At 37.6% G+C, this 20,298-nt stretch overlaps 1 protein-coding gene across 3 annotated transcripts in view; it reads left to right on the forward strand.

Annotated features, from left to right (window-relative positions):
* HECW2 (HECT, C2 and WW domain containing E3 ubiquitin protein ligase 2) overlaps window positions 1-20,298 on the forward strand; it is a 746,182-nt gene that overhangs the window by 692,172 nt on the left and 33,712 nt on the right. For all 3 annotated transcript variants that reach the window (XM_053698566.1, XM_053698567.1, XM_053698568.1), the window contains 2 exons: window positions 686-806; window positions 9,170-9,283. In XM_053698566.1, coding sequence (XP_053554541.1) covers window positions 686-806; window positions 9,170-9,283 — 235 coding nt within the window. The remainder of the gene's footprint in view (window positions 1-685; window positions 807-9,169; window positions 9,284-20,298) is intronic.

Genomic DNA, 20,298 nt, shown 5'->3' on the forward strand with positions numbered 1-20,298 from the left:
ATCCCATAAGTAATGATGACCCGTGGACTGACTACACTTAACAGGAAAAAACATAATTTATGCTTACCTGATAAATTCCTTTCTCCTGTAGTGTAGTCAGTCCACGGCCCTTACTGTTTTTTAAGGCAGGTCTAAATTTTTTAATTATACTCCAATCACCTCTGCACCCTATAGTTTCTCCTTTCTCGTTTGGTTCCTGGTCGAATGACTGGGTGTGACGTAGAGGGGAGGAGCTATATAGCAGCTCTGCTTGGGTGATCCTCTTGCACTTCCTGTTGGGGAGGAGTTAATATCCCATAAGTAATGATGACCCGTGGACTGACTACACTACAGGAGAAAGGAATTTATCAGGTAAGCATAAATTATGTTTTTAAATGATGTTCTTGTGTAGAAGTAGCACAGAATATAAAACAAAACTGTATTGTTTCATTTCTGGGTCAGGCAGATATACAGCATGTTTGGCACTCTAGCCTCCTAGACATGATTAAGTGGTAGGAGGCCTAAAACATTGTGTATCTCCATGACCGAGAAATGGGAAGTAAAGAGCTGTCTTATAATTTAAAGTGTCACCTTGTTTGCTTCTGTGTAGTTTTAACTTGTAGCTGCCAACTGAAAAGCCCAATAATGTACACATGGGTGTGATAAGCAGGATATAATTACATGTCTGCTTTTACTTATTATGCAGGGACGCAGCGTGCCAATGCTCGAGCACCAGCACCTTATAAACGAGATTTTGAAGCTAAGCTGCGGAATTTCTATCGAAAATTGGAAACAAAAGGATATGGACAAGGTCCTGGGAAATTAAAGTAAGAAACACATTTTATATGCTCGTATTTACCATCACTTTAAAGGGACAGTAAACACCAGATTTTTTGTTGTATAAAAAGATAGATAATCCCTTTATTACCCATTCCCCAATTTTGCATAACCAACACAGTTATAATAATATACTTTTTACCTCTGTGATTACCTTGTATCTATGCCTCTGCAAACTGCCCCCTTATTTCAGTTCTTTTGACAGACTTGCATTTTTAGCCAATCAGTGCTTGCTTCTAGGAGCTTCACGTGCCTGAGCTCAATGTTATCTATATGAAACACATGAACTAACACCCTCTAGTGGTGAAAAACTGTCAAAATGCTTTCAGATTAGAAGTGGCCTTCAAGGTCTAAGAAATTAGTTTATGAACCTCCTAGATTTAGCTTTCAACTAAGAATATCAAGAGAACAAAGCAAAATTGGTAATAAAAGTAAATTGAAAAGTTGTTTAAAATTACATGCCCTATTTAAATCATGAATTATTATTTTTTACTTGACTGTCCCTTTAAGTTGTTTGGTAAAATACAAGTGAAAAGTGGACAATGAACTGGTCTGATCTGGGAGCTTATAAAGACATATAACTGACAAGGGACTCAGGCAAAGAGATTGGTTTGATGTTCTGATGAGGACCCCACCTATGCCATTCCCATTGTCATCAGAGCTGTATTTGTATAGATAGCAGCTGGTAACCCTAATGATAATATATCATTATTTTTTTCAACAATGCAATCTCAACCAAACAAATAGATGTTATTAAAAAAATATTGCTTTACTTACCAAGGAATGCTATTCTTGACATTCAGAGTGGCAGTGCATAAGCTAATTGCATTAATAGATTCTTCTCTCTTATCAATTTAGAGAGATAGAAACCTCCTAGAAAAAACGTTACTTCCCATTGTGCTAAAGCTATAATGTACAGCAACACCACAGAACCCAAACAGGAGACAAAAAGCAAACATCTCACTATTGCACATTGTACATCCTTAAGAACATAAAAACCAGTAATACAGGAATTTATCTATGTGTTGTAATATAGTTTTTAGAAGAAGATTTATCAGAAAGTATAAACGAGTACATACTCCCATGTTATTTTGTTAAATTACATTAAGGGAAATGTACAAGTTCTTCACCAATAGGACAGTAAAAGTAAAACGTTGGTTGATATGCTAAATACCCCAGTTAATGTTAGAACTTTGAAACACACTGTGGTGACCATGTTTGGACTTAGCGTTCATAAAGGCTTGTCTCCTTTAACACCCAGTCACAAAGACTCAATCTCGCTTAAAGGTCTCCTAGGCAGATACAATGTTGCAAGGGAGCAGGTTGACGCTTTACAGTTTCAGTTCTGTTAAATACAGAATAAGAAGATATTTTAAGTCCTTTGTTTTAAAAATGCTCCAAAATAGAAACGGTCCTTTAAAAAATGGTTAAAAAGTATAGTGTTGGGGGCGTGTCTGATCAGCGATCCGGTGCGGTCTCATTCTTCTGAACTCCGGCCGAGTTCCTTATATTCCGCCGAATAAGTGAAATTCCCTACAGCAAATCCACCTCATCTTGACATCTGGTTAGCAGGCTAATCTGGGACATACAACACATTTGATTATAAGCTGTATTTTTTAAACCGGAGGTTGGAACCAGACATTCAGGGCCTTGTGCGGCGGCACTTCAAAGGCGGCGCCACCCCCCTCATTCACACAAGGGTTCTTGTCTAACTCTGCCACCACAACTTTCCAGTATCACTCATACCAGCGCAACTGTTCTATAAACAAAGAAGACTAACCGAGATCTCAAGAGAGGACTGCCAAAGAGTGGCCTAAAAGCGCATCATATCTAAAATTGCCCCTGCTGTGGTAACTGACTCGACAGACATTCGCGGCGCCCGCTGGCACAAACTCAAGTTGTTATTCCAAAATCTCATTGAAGGTGCTCCAATGTATTTTCTGTTGAGCTGCTGCCATGTAAGAGAGATACCTACTACAACCGAGGGCGAGATAGTAGAGATAAATCCTACTGACCTAATATATCAGAGGAGAGAAGCAGCACAGTTAAAATCCACTTCAACCATGAAGCATGGCTCTCAAAAGAAAAAGGCGCCATTGACGATGCTGAGCAAAGCACTAACAACAAAAAAGAAAGAAAGCAGCTCACAGAGCACATTGCAAGCAGTCAAAACTCAGGATGGCAAAAGAAGCAGACTTCTGCGGAGCGGATGCCCTCCAACATACACAAATTCCACATCTGCAACTATAGACCCGCTAAACATCGGCGGATTGACAGACTGCCAGCTTGAGACCCTTTATATTTGGCATGAAAATCAGCATCTCATGAATTCTCCTGGAGGGACAACTGGAAAAACTGACTCCAGACTTATTCAGTCTTTGATGCAGTGCGACAACCGCCTGCGGGATGGTGTTTAACTATTGGGGCGCTCTCCTTTCCATATGCAAGTTTCAGTGTCAGGGAAAGGACTCTATACTGTGTTACCTCTATAATTTGTAGTTATGAAGGTTAGCAAAATTCTCAAGATAGCTGACTAGTTAATCAAAAATCTTTCATAGCTTAAAGGGACACTGTAGTCAGAAATCAAATGCCAATCACACAGGAGTATACATATAAATCTATTTTTTTCTAATATGCATTCTGTATTAAATAAGTACCGTTTTTAAAATATCGATGTTTTAAATAATACATTTTTCCAAACCCACGTTGAGAAGGTAAATTACATTGCTATTATACTTTATTATCAAAACGTTTGTTGAATTTAACATTAGAAGTTCAAAAGTTAGTAAGCCTTTAATATGTTTATCTTTTTTTTTTTTTTTATAAATGTTTTTATTGATTATAGTCATAAATTGTACACAGCATTGAATTTACAGGTATCATTAATCAATAAAACAAATACGAAAACAACATATGAAATGACAAAAGTTGACAATTGTTTTTGACTTAGACACATCAAATATTTAAAAATCTTTGGTGCAGCAAATGTAAGTACCATAACATCACAAAAGGAATTTTATAGATAAAGGCAGAGTTCCCTTACGCCTCTATTAAGTCTGTGGATTGTAGGTGGGGTGTATTGTTAGGTGGCCTCATAAATTTGTCAGTTATGTAAGAATCCCATAGAATTTTAATTTCTAAATACATGTCTCTACGTCTAGTTTTCATGTAGTGGTACTCCTGTAAATATAAAACATTTTGACATTGGTCTGTCCACTGCGCTAGGGAAGGAACTGTAGAAGTTTTCCAGTTTTTGATTATCAGCGTTTTTGCGCTATTTATTAAAATATGTAGTAATTTAGCTTGGGAGGTGGTGAATTATTTAGGAGTGAGATTAAATAGCCACAAAAGGGGGTCTTCAGTAATTTTATGGCCAAGAATAGAAGATGTTTCTTTTATTACTTTTGTCCAGAAGGGGGTGATGACCGGACACTGCCACCATATGTGTGACATTGTACCTATTTGGGAGTGGCACCTCCAGCATTGGTTACTAATTTTGCTAAAGAGTTTATGACTAATATGTTTATCTTTTATGGTTTATGAGAATCTGTTTAAAACCTAAAACTATACCATTTTCATGACCAAATTTCATATCGCTAGTTAATTTTTTCTCTTATGGTTTAGTATGTTTGGTTCATTTAGTTTATATGGCCTTGTCTAAAAGCCTAAAGTCATACTACAACATTAGTTATCATGCAGTGTTACTAAATTCCACTTACTTTTTACTTACATTACAATATTATATGAAACTCCTGCCTTTTACTGTTATATTTCTAATGCTACTTATGGTGGAGACATTGATGTTATCACATTGCTATTACTATGAATATGTGTGCCTTTTCTGGGGGTGTGTGGGGGGGCATTTAATGTAATACTGACGTACAGTAAGATATGGTTTTATCATCCCTATTTAAAAGTAAGACCTACTGCCAACTTCTCCCTAGTAGCCAGTGGCCGAGGCCATGGCGGCAATGCAAATAAGAATCACCTTGCTCTTAGTAAGAAGAAGTAGGTCCTGGGTAATGTTTAAAATATTGTTAGGGGAAAAAAATGCATTAACACAGTGGAAACTATCTTCATACACAACATCATCCTGTGGAATATCAAGTCACACTAACACTGATTGGGCATGGTCATTTGTAACAAACGGTCAAGGATCTGTTTTACTATAATCTCCTCAACATAGCATATGATATGTATTCCTCTATCCAACACTAAATATAGAGTTTATATTCTTTTCTGTAAAGTACTAGATGGCTTAGTTATGGCTCTTATTTATTAAAAATCCATATATCCTTATATTATAATATTTCTAAGAATCCACATGTGATCCACAATCTTAGTACCGGGGACTAACATTGGGAATTAGTGAAGATATACAACCATGTTTTATGTTATAAACCTGTATGATTGTTAAATGTATATTCTTATGAAGATTTCATCTCTGTAATGTGCAACTCCTCAATAAAAAATTTAAAATATAAAAAAGTATAGTGTTAAAAATAATACTTGTTAATACTGCATACCTTTGGCATTTAGATGGTTTAGCAGTGATGCGGATGGAAATGAATTGCAATAATTGGAATTTGTGATTGCCAGTACTGTTAGTGACAAGCACTACAGTGCAAATGTGATTTTAAATCAAATATTAAAATTAAAACCATGCCATTTGTAGATGTTGGGATCCTAATGTGACTTTTCCTACAGATCCCTTTAGCTGTACAGGATATCATGTACTCAACACATATACATATGTAAATGTACCTATATACATATGTAAATGTGTGCCCTGTCTACTGTATACAGCCTTTCCAGTAGGGATGAATTGAGATTTAATGAGTCAACACCATGTATATTAATAAACCTCTACATTGTGTCCTGTGGCCATTTCAGAGTGTTTTGCACATGTGCAAGAGAATAGACTGTTTCCAAACAGCTTTGATATAATTGCAACGATTTCTAAAAAAGCTCTTTAGGGGTCATTATGAAGTGCCTTGAGGTGTCAAATTTGAAAAGTCAAAACTTGCCCCGTAAAGGTCTTCCAAATGCATTGTAACTCATGAAAACTTTTTCGCCCTATAGTAAATATAAGGTATTTAAAGGAGGATCTTAAAATACATTAGTGCTTGTGGGAAAGAGCTAAAAATGCGCTATTGTGATTGTGTCAAATTAAAAAGTAGCATTTTCAGTCAAAAAAAGAACCGTAATGGCCTCACCCATTAAGCAATGTATATAGTATGATATTTTTTCATTAGAATGTCCCTTTAAACCCCTGTACTGTATATGTTACTGCGAATAAGGGTGTTGCATCCATGTATTGTATATATTATTGCCAATAAGATTGTTTCATCCCTGTACTGTATATGTTACTACCAATAAGGGTGTTGTATCCCTATACTTTTTATGTTACTACCAATAAGACTGTTGTATTCCTGTACTGTATATGTTACTGCCAATAAGAGTGTTGTATTCCTGTACTGTATATGTTACTGCCAATAATCATATTGTATACCTGTACTGTATATATTACTACCAATAAGAGTTGTATTCCTGTACTGTATATGTTACTGCCAATAATCATATTGTATACCTGTACTGTATAGATTACTACCAATAATAGTGTTGTATTCCTATACTGTATATGTTACTGCCAATAATCATATTGTATACCTGTACTGTATATATTACTACAAATAAGAGTGTTTTATCCCTGTATTGTATATGTTACTACCAATAAGGGTGTTGCATCCCTGTACTGTATATATTACTGCCAATAAGGGTGTTGCATCAGTGTACTGTATATATTACTGCCAATAAGGGTATTGCATCCCTGTACTGTATATATCACTACCAATAAGGTTGTTGTATCCCTGTACTGTATATGTTACTGCCAATAAGGTTGTTGCATGCCTGTATTGTATATATCACTGCCAATAAGGGTGTTGTATCCCTGTACTGTATATATTGCTGCCAATAAAATTGTTGTATCCCTGTACTTTACATATTACTGCCAGAGTTTTGCATCCCTGTATTGTAAATATTACTGCCAATAAGGGTGTTGCATCCCTGTACTGTATTATATATTACTGCCAATAAGGGTGTTGTATCCCTGTACGGTATATGTTACCGTCAATAAGGTTGTTGCATCTCTGTACTATATAATAATAAGGGTGTTGCATCCCTGTACTGTATATATTACTGCCAATAAGAGTGTTGTATCCCTGTACTGTATATGTTACTGCCAATAAGAGTGTTGTATCCCTGTACTGTATATATTACTGCCAATAACAGTGTTGTATCCCTGTACTGTACATATTACTGCCAGAGTGTTGCATCCCTGTACTGTAAACATTACTTCCAATAAGGGTGTTGCATCCCTGTACTGTATATGTTACTGCCAATAAGGGTGTTGTATCCCTGTACTGTATATGTTACTGCCAATAAGGGTGTTGCATCCCTGTACTGTATATATTACTGCCAATAAGGGTGTTTCATTCTGTACTGTATATATTACTGCTGATAAGAGTGTTGCATCCCTGTACTGTAAATGTCACTGCCAATACGGGTGTTGTATCCCTGTACTGTACATATTACTGCCAATAAGGGTGTTATATTCCTGTAGTGTGTATATTACTGCCAATAAGGGTGTTATATTCCTGTACTGTATATGTTACTGCCAATAAGGGTGTTATATTCCTGTACTGTATATGTTACTGCCAATAAGGGTGTTGCATCCCTGTACTGTATGTATTACTACCAGTAAGAGTGTTGCATCCCTGTACTGTAAATATTACTGCCAATAAGGGTGTTGCATCTCTGTACTGTATATGTTACTGTCAATAAGGTTGTTGCATCCCTGTACTGTATATATCACTGCCAATAAGGGTGTTGCATCCCTGTACTATATATGTTACTTCCAATAAGGTTGTTGCATTCTGTACTGTATATATTACTGCCAATAAGGGTGTTTCATTCTGTTCTGTATATATTACTGCCGATAAGAGTGTTGCATTCCTGTACTGTAAATGTCACTGCCAATAAGGGTGTTCTATTCCTGTACTGTACATATTACTGCCAATAAGGGTGTTATATTCCTGTACTGTATATATTACTGCCGATAAGAGTGTTGCATCCCTGTACTGTATATATTACTGCCGATAAGAGTGTTGCATCCCTGTACTGTATATATTACTGCCGATAAGAGTGTTGCATCCCTGTACTGTATATATTACTGCCGATAAGAGTGTTGCATCCCTGTACTGTAAATATTACTGCCAATAAGAGTGTTGCATCCCTGTACTGTATATATTACTGCCAATAAGGGTGTTGCATCCCTGTACTGTATATGTTACTGTCAATAAGGTTGTTGCATCCCTGTACTGTATATGATGCTACCAATAAGAGTGTTGCATCCCTGTACTGTATATATTTCTGCCAATAAGGTTGCTGCATCCCTGTACTGTATATGTTACTGCCAATAAGGGCTTAGTATCTCTGTACTGTATATGTAACTGCCAATAAGGGTGTTGTAGCCCTGTACTGTATATATTTCTGCCAATAAGGGTGATGCATTTGTGTACTGTATATATTACTGCCAATATGGGAGTTCCATCCGTGTACTCTATATATTACTGCCATAAAGAGTGTTGTATCCCTGTACTGTATATATTACTTCCAATAAGAGTGTTGCTTCCCTGTACTGTATATATTACTGCCATAAAGAGTGTTTCCTCCCTGTACTGTATATATTATTGCCAATAAGAGTGTTGCATCCCTGTACTGTATATGTTACTGTTAATAAGGGTGTTGTATCCCTGTACTGTATATATTACTGCCAATAAGGATATTGCATCTCGTTTTAACCTTGATACAAAACCAGAATGAATCCCACTAGATAATTGTTGTTAGGTGTTTGAGTGATCATCAGGCTCTGCCACTAATGAAAGTAGAAAACCTCTGACTGCATTTAATCCCTAATGCTTATGATATATTCATATAAGTGATTAAGGATAGATGCAAATATATAACCAGTTACTAGCCAATATAACTACAGAATTAATCCCATTCTTCACACTACACATGGGTTCTTCTCACGCTCATTGTAAACCTCCAAATTAAATAATCTTTCCTAAATTCACCCCAAACCATAGGGCCTCCCAAACACAAACATCAGAATAACTATCCTGTAAAGGTTAAATCTAGACCTACATGTAATGAGGTGTGTTATCTTTTTTCATCTGTGTTTTCATAGTGTTCCTAAGCTACACTTGTAGTTGCTCTGTTTAATATATTTTATTACAGCTATTGAATGTTTTACATAACTAAAATGTATTCTGTTCTGTTTGCATTGCAGGTTAATCATAAGAAGAGACCATTTATTGGAAGATGCCTTCAACCAGACCATGGGTTATTCAAGAAAAGATCTGCAAAGAAATAAACTTTACGTCACATTTGTTGGGGAGGAAGGGTAAGTTATTGGTTTACTGAGATCTGTAGTTATGTAAAAAAAAACACTAGTCATATACATGGATATAATCACTGCTTGTGCTTTTATTCTGTTAAGTGGATATTAAACTAAAAAATATGCATGTAAAATGTAGTTAATTAAACATGTTAAAATGTATTTTTGCACCAAAATGGTTAAATTAAAATTGTTTATTTTATTCCTTAGATAGGGAGAGTCCATGGCTTCATTCCTTACTGTTGTGAAATACAACAAATATAACACCTGGTCACCAGGAAGAGGCAAAGACACCCCAGCCAAAGGCTTAAATATCCCTCCCACTTCCTCATTACCCCAGTCATTACTTACCTTTCGTCACGATAGGAGGTGGCAGAGAAGTGTCAGAAGATTCGGAGAGTCCTGAAAAAAGGGTAACTGCCCTTTGAGATAGGACTGGAGTTTTAAGTAGTCATGTCAACCTCTCAGTGAGAGTATTGATGAAAGTTAGTCTGGAGATGCAGACTTTTTTTGAGAAACCATCCAGACTACTGCTAACAGCTCCTAAGCAATCAGTGTTGACGAGTTTCACTGCCTGCTTTCTCTCACTCAAGTCCATGTCAGGAGCGCTGCTATAAGACTGTCACACTTGAGAGGCTGTGTTCTGTTCACAGCATGGATCCTGGAGGTAAGATCGTTTCAATATTTTACACATAAAACGCTATTACAGGGCCACAGTGTGGCTCCTTTATACTTTGATAGGATCCAGGGTTAATATCCTCTGAGGGGGTTTTATTGAACAGTTGGGGTTAATTAATTAGTGTATTAATTATTTACATGCTGCTTTGAGTGATTGTATTTTCTGGGCTCATAGACTGTGTGTTTTTGGCTGGAACAGGTTTCACTTTTGTTTTTTAAAGTGTTACACAGCTCCTATTAACTTGCTGTACTTTTCATAGCATGTGGTCTATGTTCATTTCCACCATTCCGGCTGAGACTTCAACCTGAGGAGAGCGTTTCCTCTGTTAACTGTCTGGGTCTAGGAGGTGGTGAGTGCCCCAGCCATTGGGAGTATATATAAAATAAAGCTTTTATTTGTGTCCTTCTGTGGATATAACCTGAGCTATGGAGGACTTTTACATGTTAGAAGGTACTTCTTCTGTACTAAATCATACCTGTTTATATTGTAAGGAGGTTGTGGTTTTCCTGCCCACTCAATTATGTTCCACAGTTCCACATACCTTAAAGGGACACTGAACCCCAAAAAAATATTTTGTGATTCACATAGAACATGCAATTTTAAGCAACTTTCTAATTTAATCCTATTATCAATTCTTCTTCGTTCTCTTGCTATTTTTATTTGAAAAAGAAGGCATCTAAGCTAAGGAGCCAGCCAATATTTGGTTCAACACTCTGGACAGCACTTGTTTATTGGTTGGTGAATTTATCCACCAATCATCAACAACAACCCAGGCTGTTCACCAAAAATGGGCCGGCATCTAAACTTAAATTCTTGCTTTTTAAATAAAGATACCAAGAGAATGAAGAAAATGTGATAATTTTAGTAAATTAGAAAGTTGCTTAAAATTGCATGCTCTATCTGAATCACAAAAGAAAAAATGTGGGTTCAGTGTAACTTTAACACCGTTGTAAAGTCTAAGAAGGGAGACAAAAAGCCTGCTAAGGCTATTAGTCCCTCTGAGCTGTCTACCTCTCAGGACTTGGCGTCCCGTGAGATTACTACCCTTGCTAAATTATCTACTCTACATGCAGTTCCCCGTAGCACATCTAATCCTCCATCCGGAGGGGGCCTTCTTCCTGCGGACTTTGCTGCCCAGTTACAAATGGTGGTGTCTGCGGCCCTCAGTGCATTACCTCACTCTAACAAACATAAGAGAAAGGTTAAACATAGCTCTCCTGACCCGGAGTCATCTAAATATTTATCGGATTTAGCTATTATGTCCCAGTTATCCGATGATGAGTTAACCTCTGTAGCTTCAGAAGGTGAACTTTCGAGGTCGAAGTCCTTAGCGTCTAAGTCTCTTGCTGTGGAGGAACGTCCTTTAGATTTAAAATTGAGCACTTGCATTTTTTTATTAAAGGAGGTTCTGTCTACGTTAGAGGTTCCAGAGGCCGCGCTGCCTGAAGAACCTATGATACTTAAATTAGACAGAGTTTACGAAGACAGGAAAGTTCCTTTGACTTTTCCTGTGTTGGTTAAAATGGCGAACATTTTTAACAATGAATGGGAAAGAATTGGATCTTCCTTTTCCCCCTCGTCTACATTTAAAAAAGTTGTTCCCGGACTCTCAACTGGATTTGTAGGGCGCCATTCCTAAGGTGTTGCTAAATGTACTACTATACCTCTTGAGGATAGTTCTTCGTTCAGAGAGCCAATAGATAAGAAAATGGAAACCTTTCTGAGAAAGATGTTTTAACGTATGAGATTTTTATTTCAACTGGAGGCTGCAGTTGCCGTGGTTGCCGGAACAGCTACTTACTGATGCGACTCTTTGTCGGAACTCATTGAGGTGGAGTCTCCCCTTGAGGATATTTAAGACAGAATTAAAGCTCTGAGAATTGCTAATTATTTTATCTGTGATGCAAACATGCAAATTATTCGCCTAAATGCAAAGGCTTCTGGCTTTGCGGTCCTAGCCCGCCGGGCACTCTGGTTGAAGTCTTGGTCTGCAGATATGACTTCTAAGTTTAGATTACTTTCTCTTCCCTTCAGGGGAAAGATTTTATTTCGTCCAGGCCTGGACTCCATTATTTCTACAGTTACCGGAGACAAGGGTGCCTTCCTACCTAAAGATAAGAAGAACAAGTCTAACGGATGACAATCTTCTAATTTTCGTTCCTTTTGTTTTGACAAATCCCAACGACAACAATCCTCCTCCAAGCACGAGCAACCCAAGACTACTTGGATGCCGGCTCAGTCCTGGAATAAGTCCAAGTAGAATAAGAAGCACACCGAAAACAAATCGGCATGAAGGGGCGTTACATACCAGTAAGAACGCTTGAGCTGCAACTTTACTGTTCTTGGTCAATCGAAAACCACTGCAGACCCCCAGCAAAGTAAGCAGAACGGAACCGTAGGATTATTAGGTCCTGAAGGGTTAGCCGTTGTGGAGCTTACTACAACTTTTGAAAACATCTAAAACCAAAAGGCAAAAGGAATGATTTACCTGTATCTTCATACCGCACCTGACACTTGAAGGTGAGCTGTATCACAGCATAACATCGCTTTAAAACTACAGCCTAAATACGGCTATCAAGGTATTTTTTTTCGATAATTTATCACAAAGACTGGTAACACAACAATTAAGTGACAAAAAATATTCACAAACTTTTTAAAAAACAATTGTAAAATTGACATTTGACATTTGGTTGTAACGAATCAGCAAAACAGTTGATGTTCTGGATAACGAATCTGCGAATAATCCAACAGTGCTCTCTTTCTTGTTTAGCAAAGAAAAACATTGCATGAAAGAGTTGCATATAGCGCTAAAAAATTGTGTATACAAGTGTAAAATCTGCATGAAAGAATTGTATATAGCGCTAAACAAATTGTGTATACAAGTGCAAAATCTGCTGTTATATTAATACTTGACAAAACAAGTGTATTTTAATGCTGATATAAACAGCGGTCTTTTATGTTGATCTTTTAACAAATAAGCATTTTATTTGAATTAATTGTTTTTTGACACCGGTGTCGATAGACCTTGATAAACACATGTATTATAAATTTTATTTTACATTTTATCTTTTATGACATGTATTAGTTTTATTCTTTGCAAATAAATTATATTGAATACTAACACACAGACATAACAATTTATTGCTACATAGTACCCCGTAAGATATATTATTACAAAATTCAAGATATATTGTTACAATCCTAACAGTTCCTTATCCTTTAGTGCCACCTTCTGACCTTTCTCTTTTCTAACAGGCCACCAAGGTTATCAGTCAAAATTTTAGCAAGCAAAGTCCACTTCTATCCCCTTGCATGAGGTTATCTCACGTAATACACCCCACACCTTTTTATTTTAATCATTAGTGAACCTTTTTGGATATGACCCACGGTGCTGTCTTTTAATAGACCCGTTATGAAGCTTGTCTGTGATAGGCCCTTTGAGCTGAACATTTGATTGGCTTACTGGGAGCATATGGTTATTTGATACTATACTTCCCTTTGGTTGTAATTCTTACATAAACCACTAGATGGCAGCAGACAACCAGAAATGTAGTCTCACCATCAATACTGCTACAGTTTAATATCTAAAAGAAAATGTTTATCAAATACACTATACAATTTCCAGCATCAACAAATCATATGATCAATACACATGGGACCATATAGTGCCACTTTGTCTGACCATCTCAATTCCAAAGCATGTTTTTTCCTGGCACAGAGTTAAGGTTGCCAGGATCTTATCTTTTCTCCAGGATGGGCTGGAGAAGAGCCTTTCTGCTAGTTCCATGAGAGGACAGATTTTGGCCCTGTCCGTTTTATTGCCCAAGAAGCTGGCTGAGCTTCCAGATGGGCAGTCCTTTGTTAAGGCTCTGATTAGAATCAGACCTGTGTTGAGATCTGGGGCTCCTCATTGGAGCCTAAATCTTGTTCTTTATGTTTTGCAACAGGCTCTGTTTGAGCCTCTGCATTCCGTTGACATTAAATTGTCATCTTGGAAGATTCTCTTTTTAATGGCTATTGCCTCTGCACACAGAGTTTCTGAGATCTCTGCTTTGCGATGTGAGTTCCCTTATCTGATTTTTCATGCAGATAAGGCAGTTTTACATACTAAATTAGGTTTTCTTCCTAAGGTTGTGTCAGATTGCAACATCAATGAAAAGATTGTGGTTCCTTCCTTGTGTCCTAATCCTTCTTCATCGAAGGAACGTTTACTTCACCATTTGGATGTGGTTTGTGCCTTGAAGTTCTTTCTTCAGGCTACTAAGGAGTTTAGACAATCTTCCTCTTTGTTGTCTATTCGGGGAAGCGTAAGGGTCAGAAGGCTAATTCGACTTCCCTACCTTTTTGGTTAAGGAGTGTCATCCGCATAGCTTACGAGACAGCGGGACATCATCCTCCTGAGAGGATAACGGCTCATTCCACTAGAGGAGAAAAGTTTTGCAGGCTGTGGTGCCCTCAGAATAGGGTCCACCTCTTCCTTTTTGTTCCCTCCCGTTATTTATTCAGTGTCCTCTGGAACTTGGGTATAGTTTTCCCAACAGTAAGGAATGAAGCCCTGGACTCTCCCTTTCTTAGGAAGGAAAACATAATTTTATGATTACCAGATAAATTCCTTTCCTTCTGGATAGGGAGAGTCCACGGCCCCAACCATTTTTTCTTGTTCTTCTGGCACCATTTATACCGTGATATTTCTCCTACTTTTCCTTTCTGTTCCTTCGGCAGAATGACTGGGGTAATGAGGAAGTGGGAGGGATATTTAAGCCTTTGGCGGGGGTGTCTTTGCCACCTCCTGGTTGCCGGGTGTTGTATTTGTTGTATTTCCCACCAGTAAGGAATGAAGCTGTGGACTTTCCCTATCCGGGAGGAAAGGAATTTATCTGGTAAGCATAAATTATGTTTTTAAACTTTTTTTTGCTGTACAGTGACTCATATAATAAACCTTAAAATTTTTAATTTTTATGTGCAGAAACATCCATTAAAACAAACTGTCATACATTTTAAAATATCCTCACCTAGATGCAACAAAGAAATGTGGTAAACAAATACAAAAATAGCTATTTCCTTGCTACACCATTTAAACAAATAGTAAAAGTATTTGAGAATAAATCTGCAAGCATCAAATATCAAGAAATATGAGTACAACTGAAATCCTAAAATTGTGACTAAAATGGCTTCACAAGAACATCTGCTACAGCAAGAGCCAAACACTAGGGCTATTTGGCTTGCAGATTGTAAGTAAATACATAACATGATGATTAAAAGCTAGAAAAGTGATAATCGGGAACCTGTTGAAACTAGGGTTCAAGTCCCTTTATGGTCACCAAAGTGTGGTGGTTAGTTGTACTAAAGAATTAAAACTAAAGATATGAAAAAAATGATTTTTTGAATAATTTTACTGAAAGAAAATAAATATAGGCACAACATCAACAAATGCCTACAGCCTACAAAAATGCATTAAGCAAGCCTCAAATAAAACACCAAAAATGACATTCAGTCAAAATTGATACAGGGCAACTCTAGCTATCAATACCCTAACAAATATAAGAGGTCAGAGAATCTGTCCCAATAAAGGATGCACAGTAATCATAATAATGTGCTCAGCCAGTTCAGTTGCCTCAAGGATGGTTACTTCTATAGTTCTTGTCATATAACAAAAGCGTAGACCTAATGTTTTTTTAAACTGTATGCGTTAAAGGAATACTAAACCCATTTTTTTTCTTTCATGATTCAGCTAGAGTATGCAATTTCAAGCAACTTTGTAATTTACTCCTATTATCTATTTTTTTGTTCACTTGCTATCTTTATTTGAAAAGCAGGATTTTTTTGTTCAGCACCTGGGTAGCAAACCAAAGCCACCAATCAGCAAGCACTATTTAGGGTGCTGAAACAAAAATGGGCCAGCTCCTAAGCTTCAATTCCTGCTTTTTCAAGTAATGATAGCAAGAGAACGAAGAACAATTGATAATAGGAGTAAATTGGAAAGTTGCTTAAAGCGACACTGAACCCAAATTTTTTCTTTCATGATTCAGATAGAGCATGCAATTTTTAGCAACTTTCTAATTTACTCCTATTATCAAATATTCTTCATTCTCTTGGTATCTTTATTTGAAATGCAAAAATGTATGTTTAGATGCTGGCCCATTTGTTCTTGCTGATTGGTGGATACATTTATCCACCAATTAACAAGTGCTTTCCATGGTACTGAACCAAACAAATAGCTTAGATGCCTTCTTTTTCAAATAAAAATAGCAAGAGAACGAAGAAAACTTGATAATAGGAGTAAATTAGAAAGTTGCTTAAAATTGCATGCTCTATCTGAATCATAAAAGAAAAAAATTGGGTTCAGTTTCCCTTTAAAATTGCATGCTCTATCTGAATCATGAAAGAAAAAATTTAGGTTTGGTATCCCTTTAATAACTGACTATGGGGCCGAATTATCACGCTCTGAATGGAGCTTGATGCTCCTGTTTCCCAGTAGTTATGAAGCAGCGGTCTAAAGACCACTGCTCCATAACTTGTCCGCCTGCTCTGAGGCTGCGGACATCAATCCGCCTGATCCTATACGATCGGGATGATTGACACCCCCTGCTAGCAGCCGATTTGCTGCAAATCTGCAGGGGGCGGATTGTACAAGCAGTTCACAAAACTGCTTGTGCAATGATAAATGCCGACAGCATATGCTGTCCGCATTTATCGATGTGCGGCGGACATGATACGCTACATCGTATCATGTCCGCTCGCACTTTAATAAATCGACCCCTATGTGAATACTCTAGGGATAAATTTTCTAGCAAAAGTTATGACACCACACCATTCAAGAACAAACTTTGGAACCACTAATATTCATCAACAACAACTGCAGAGAAATATGTCTATTTATACATGAAAGATCACTTAATACCAGAATACTGATGCTAGCCAGAAGCCACATTCAATATGAACACAATTAAATAAAGTAGAAATAACAGCACCCCAGATAGACATAACTTCCATAACATAATGACAAAGTAATTTAAAAAATGTTTCTTTAAATTAAAAAGTGTCCAGTAAGGAAGTTATTTAAACTCTCCCTAAAAATATCTAAACAAAAAAAAATGTTAAATTTAGACACTCACGCCTAGATTTAGAGTTTGGCGTTATCCGTCAAAAGCAGCTTTAAGGGCTCCTAACGCTGCTTTTTACCGCCCGCTGGTATTTAGAGTCAGCCAGGAAAGGGTCTAACGCTCACTTCCAAGCCGCAACTTTTCCATACCGCAGATCCCCTTACGCCAATTGCGTATCCTATCTTTTCAATTGGATCTTCCTAACGCTGGTATTTAGAGTCTTGGCTGAAGTGAGCGGTAGAGCCTTTACCGACAAGACTCCAGCCGCAGGAAAAAGTCAGTAGTTAAGAGCTTTCTGGGCTAACGCCGGTTTATAAAGCTCTTAACTACTGTGCTCTAAAGTACACTAACACCCATTAACTACCTATGTACTCCTAAACCAAGCTCCCCCCACATCGCCGCCACTCTAATAAAAAATTTTAACCCCCTAATCTGCCGACCGCACACCGCCGCCACCTACATTATACCTATAAACCCCTAATCTGCTGCCCCTAACATCGCCGACACCTACATAATATTTATTAACCCCTAATCTGCCCCCCCAACGTCGCCGCTACCTACCTACACTTATTAACCCCTAATCTGCTGACCGGAGCTCACCGCTACTCTAATAAATGTATTAACCCCTAAACCGCCTCACTCCTGCCTCAAAAACCCTATAATAAATAGTATTAACCCCTAATCTGCCCTTCCTAACATCGCCGACACCTAACTTCAAGTATTAACCCCTAATCTGCCGACCGGACCTCGCCGCTACTCTAATAAATGTATTAACCCCTAAAGCTAAGTCTAACCCTAACCCTAACACCCCCCTAAGTTAAATATATTTTTAATCTAACGAAATAAATTAACTCTTATTAACTAAAGTATTCCTATTTAAAACTAAATTCTTACCTGTAAAATAAACCCTAATATAGCTACAATATAACCAATAATTATATTGTAGCTATTTTAGAATTTATATTTATTTTACAGGCAACTTTGTATTTATTTTAACTGGGTACAATAGCTATTAAATAGTTATTTACTATTTAATAGCTACCTAGTTAAAATAATTACAAAATTACCTGTAAAATAAATCCTAACCTAAGTTACAATTAAACCTAACACTACACTATCAATAAATAAATTAAATCAATTAACTACAAGTACCTACAATTAAATAAACTAAACTAAATTACAAAAAAAATACCCACTAAATTACAAAAAATAAAAAAAGATTACAAGAATTTTAAGCTAATTACACCTACTCTAAGCCCCCTAATAAAATAACAAAGCCCCCCAAATTAAAAAAATACCCTACCCTAATCTAAATTAAAAAGTTAACAGCTCTATTACCTTACCAGCCCTTAAAAGGGCTTTTTGCGGGGCATGTCCCAAAGAAATCAGCTCTTTTGCCTGTAAAAAAACACAATACCACCCCCCAACATTACAACCCCACACCCACATACCCCTACTCTAACCCAAACCCCCCTTAAATAAACCTAACACTACCCCCCTGAAGATCTCCCTACCTTGAGTCGTCTTCACCCAACCGGGCACCGATGGGAAAAAAAGAAGACATCCGGAGCGGCAGAAGTCTTCATCCTATCTGGGCAGAAGAGGACATCCGGACCGGTAGACATCTTCATCCAAGCGGCATCTTCTATCTTCATCTGGAGCGGAGCCATCTTCTTCCAGCCGACGCGGATCCATCCTCTTCTACCGACGCCTACTCGCCGAATGAAGGTTCCTTTAAATGACGTCATCCAAGTTGGCGTCCCTCGAATTCCGATTGGCTGATAGGATTCTATCAGCCAATCGGAATTAAGGTAGGAAAAATCTGATTGGCTGATTGAATCAGCCAATCAGATTCAAGTTCAATCGGATTGGCTGATCCAATCAGTAATAATATAATTAGGGAAGGTGAGGGGATTTATGGCATTTAAGCCAAGTGTAGAATTATACACTATAGTACATGCAAAAAATATATAGATAAAAAATTACACTTTATTTAACATATATGCAAAAAAGACATTACCATAGATAGGGTGCTGCAGCTCAATAAAAGGAATGGCTATAGTTACTTCCAACCTCCTTTGTCAAGAACTAGCTGTCCACCACCGATCTATAATTAAAAAGATGCTATAGTAGGCTTACAGTGAAAATGGGAAAGTCACTTCCATAATTCCATAAATCATCAGCCGTGTGATATAACATCTAAGGTTAAAAATAAGGGCTTGTGGGTCTGGTTCAGCGTGGGTTAACTGATTGATTTTAGATTTAGGGAAGAAAAAAGGGGATAATAGCAGGGTTAGGAGAGATCAAGCCCAATCAACTCACACCAGTATTCACACTGACTGTAAAGAAAAGCTATGCGCTCAAAGGCGGCGTCCTACCTGCGTACTGCTCTGATCAAACAGAGTCAGACGATTTCTGGCTATTTTCCCTAAGTTATAAATATATGCATAACATTCATACAGAATCATTCAACAATCAAAAACAGACAGTGGATTATGGCTCAATATTCTTAGAGTACCAGTATTAAAGTGTAAATCCCTGTCTGTGTGAGATACTATGCTGACATTTAGTGTAATTGGTAATTATTGTAGTTATATTGCTATGCAACATGTAACTATGTTGCAAAACATGAATGGACTATATGCGCATTAAGACTTAGCTCTATCAATTTAGCCCCTTAATAGGGACTCCACATATTACCAAATTGTCTAGCGTGTATAGTATCGGGAGCGGATTCGGTTTTAAAAAAAACGCTTGTGTAAACTGTATGGATGTTTGTTAGGCACGCTGTTGCCAGGCTCCGCCCACCGACGCGTTTCCGTCACTATAGCGTGACTTCGTCAGGGCATCCAATCAGATCCTATCAGCCAATCAGATTGAGCTCGCATTCTATTGGCTGTTCCGATCAGCCAATAGAATGCAAGCTTAATCTTATTGGCTGATTGGATCAGCCAATCTGATTGAACTTGAATCTGATTGGCTGATTCAATCAGCCAATCAGATTTTTCCTACCTTAATTCCGATTGGCTGATAGAATCCTATCAGCCAATCGGAATTCAAGGGACACCATCTTGGATGACGTCATTTAAAGGAACCTTCATTCAGCGAGTAGGCGTCGGTAGAAGAGGATGGATCTGCGTCGGCTGGAAGAAGATGGCTCCGCTCCGGATGGATGAAGATAGAAGATGCCACTTGGATGAAGATGTCTACCGGTCCGGATGTCCTCTTCTGCCCGGATA

The sequence above is a fragment of the Bombina bombina genome, chromosome 1 (assembly GCF_027579735.1).
Source record: "Bombina bombina isolate aBomBom1 chromosome 1, aBomBom1.pri, whole genome shotgun sequence".
NCBI classification, from domain to species: Eukaryota; Metazoa; Chordata; class Amphibia; order Anura; family Bombinatoridae; genus Bombina; species Bombina bombina.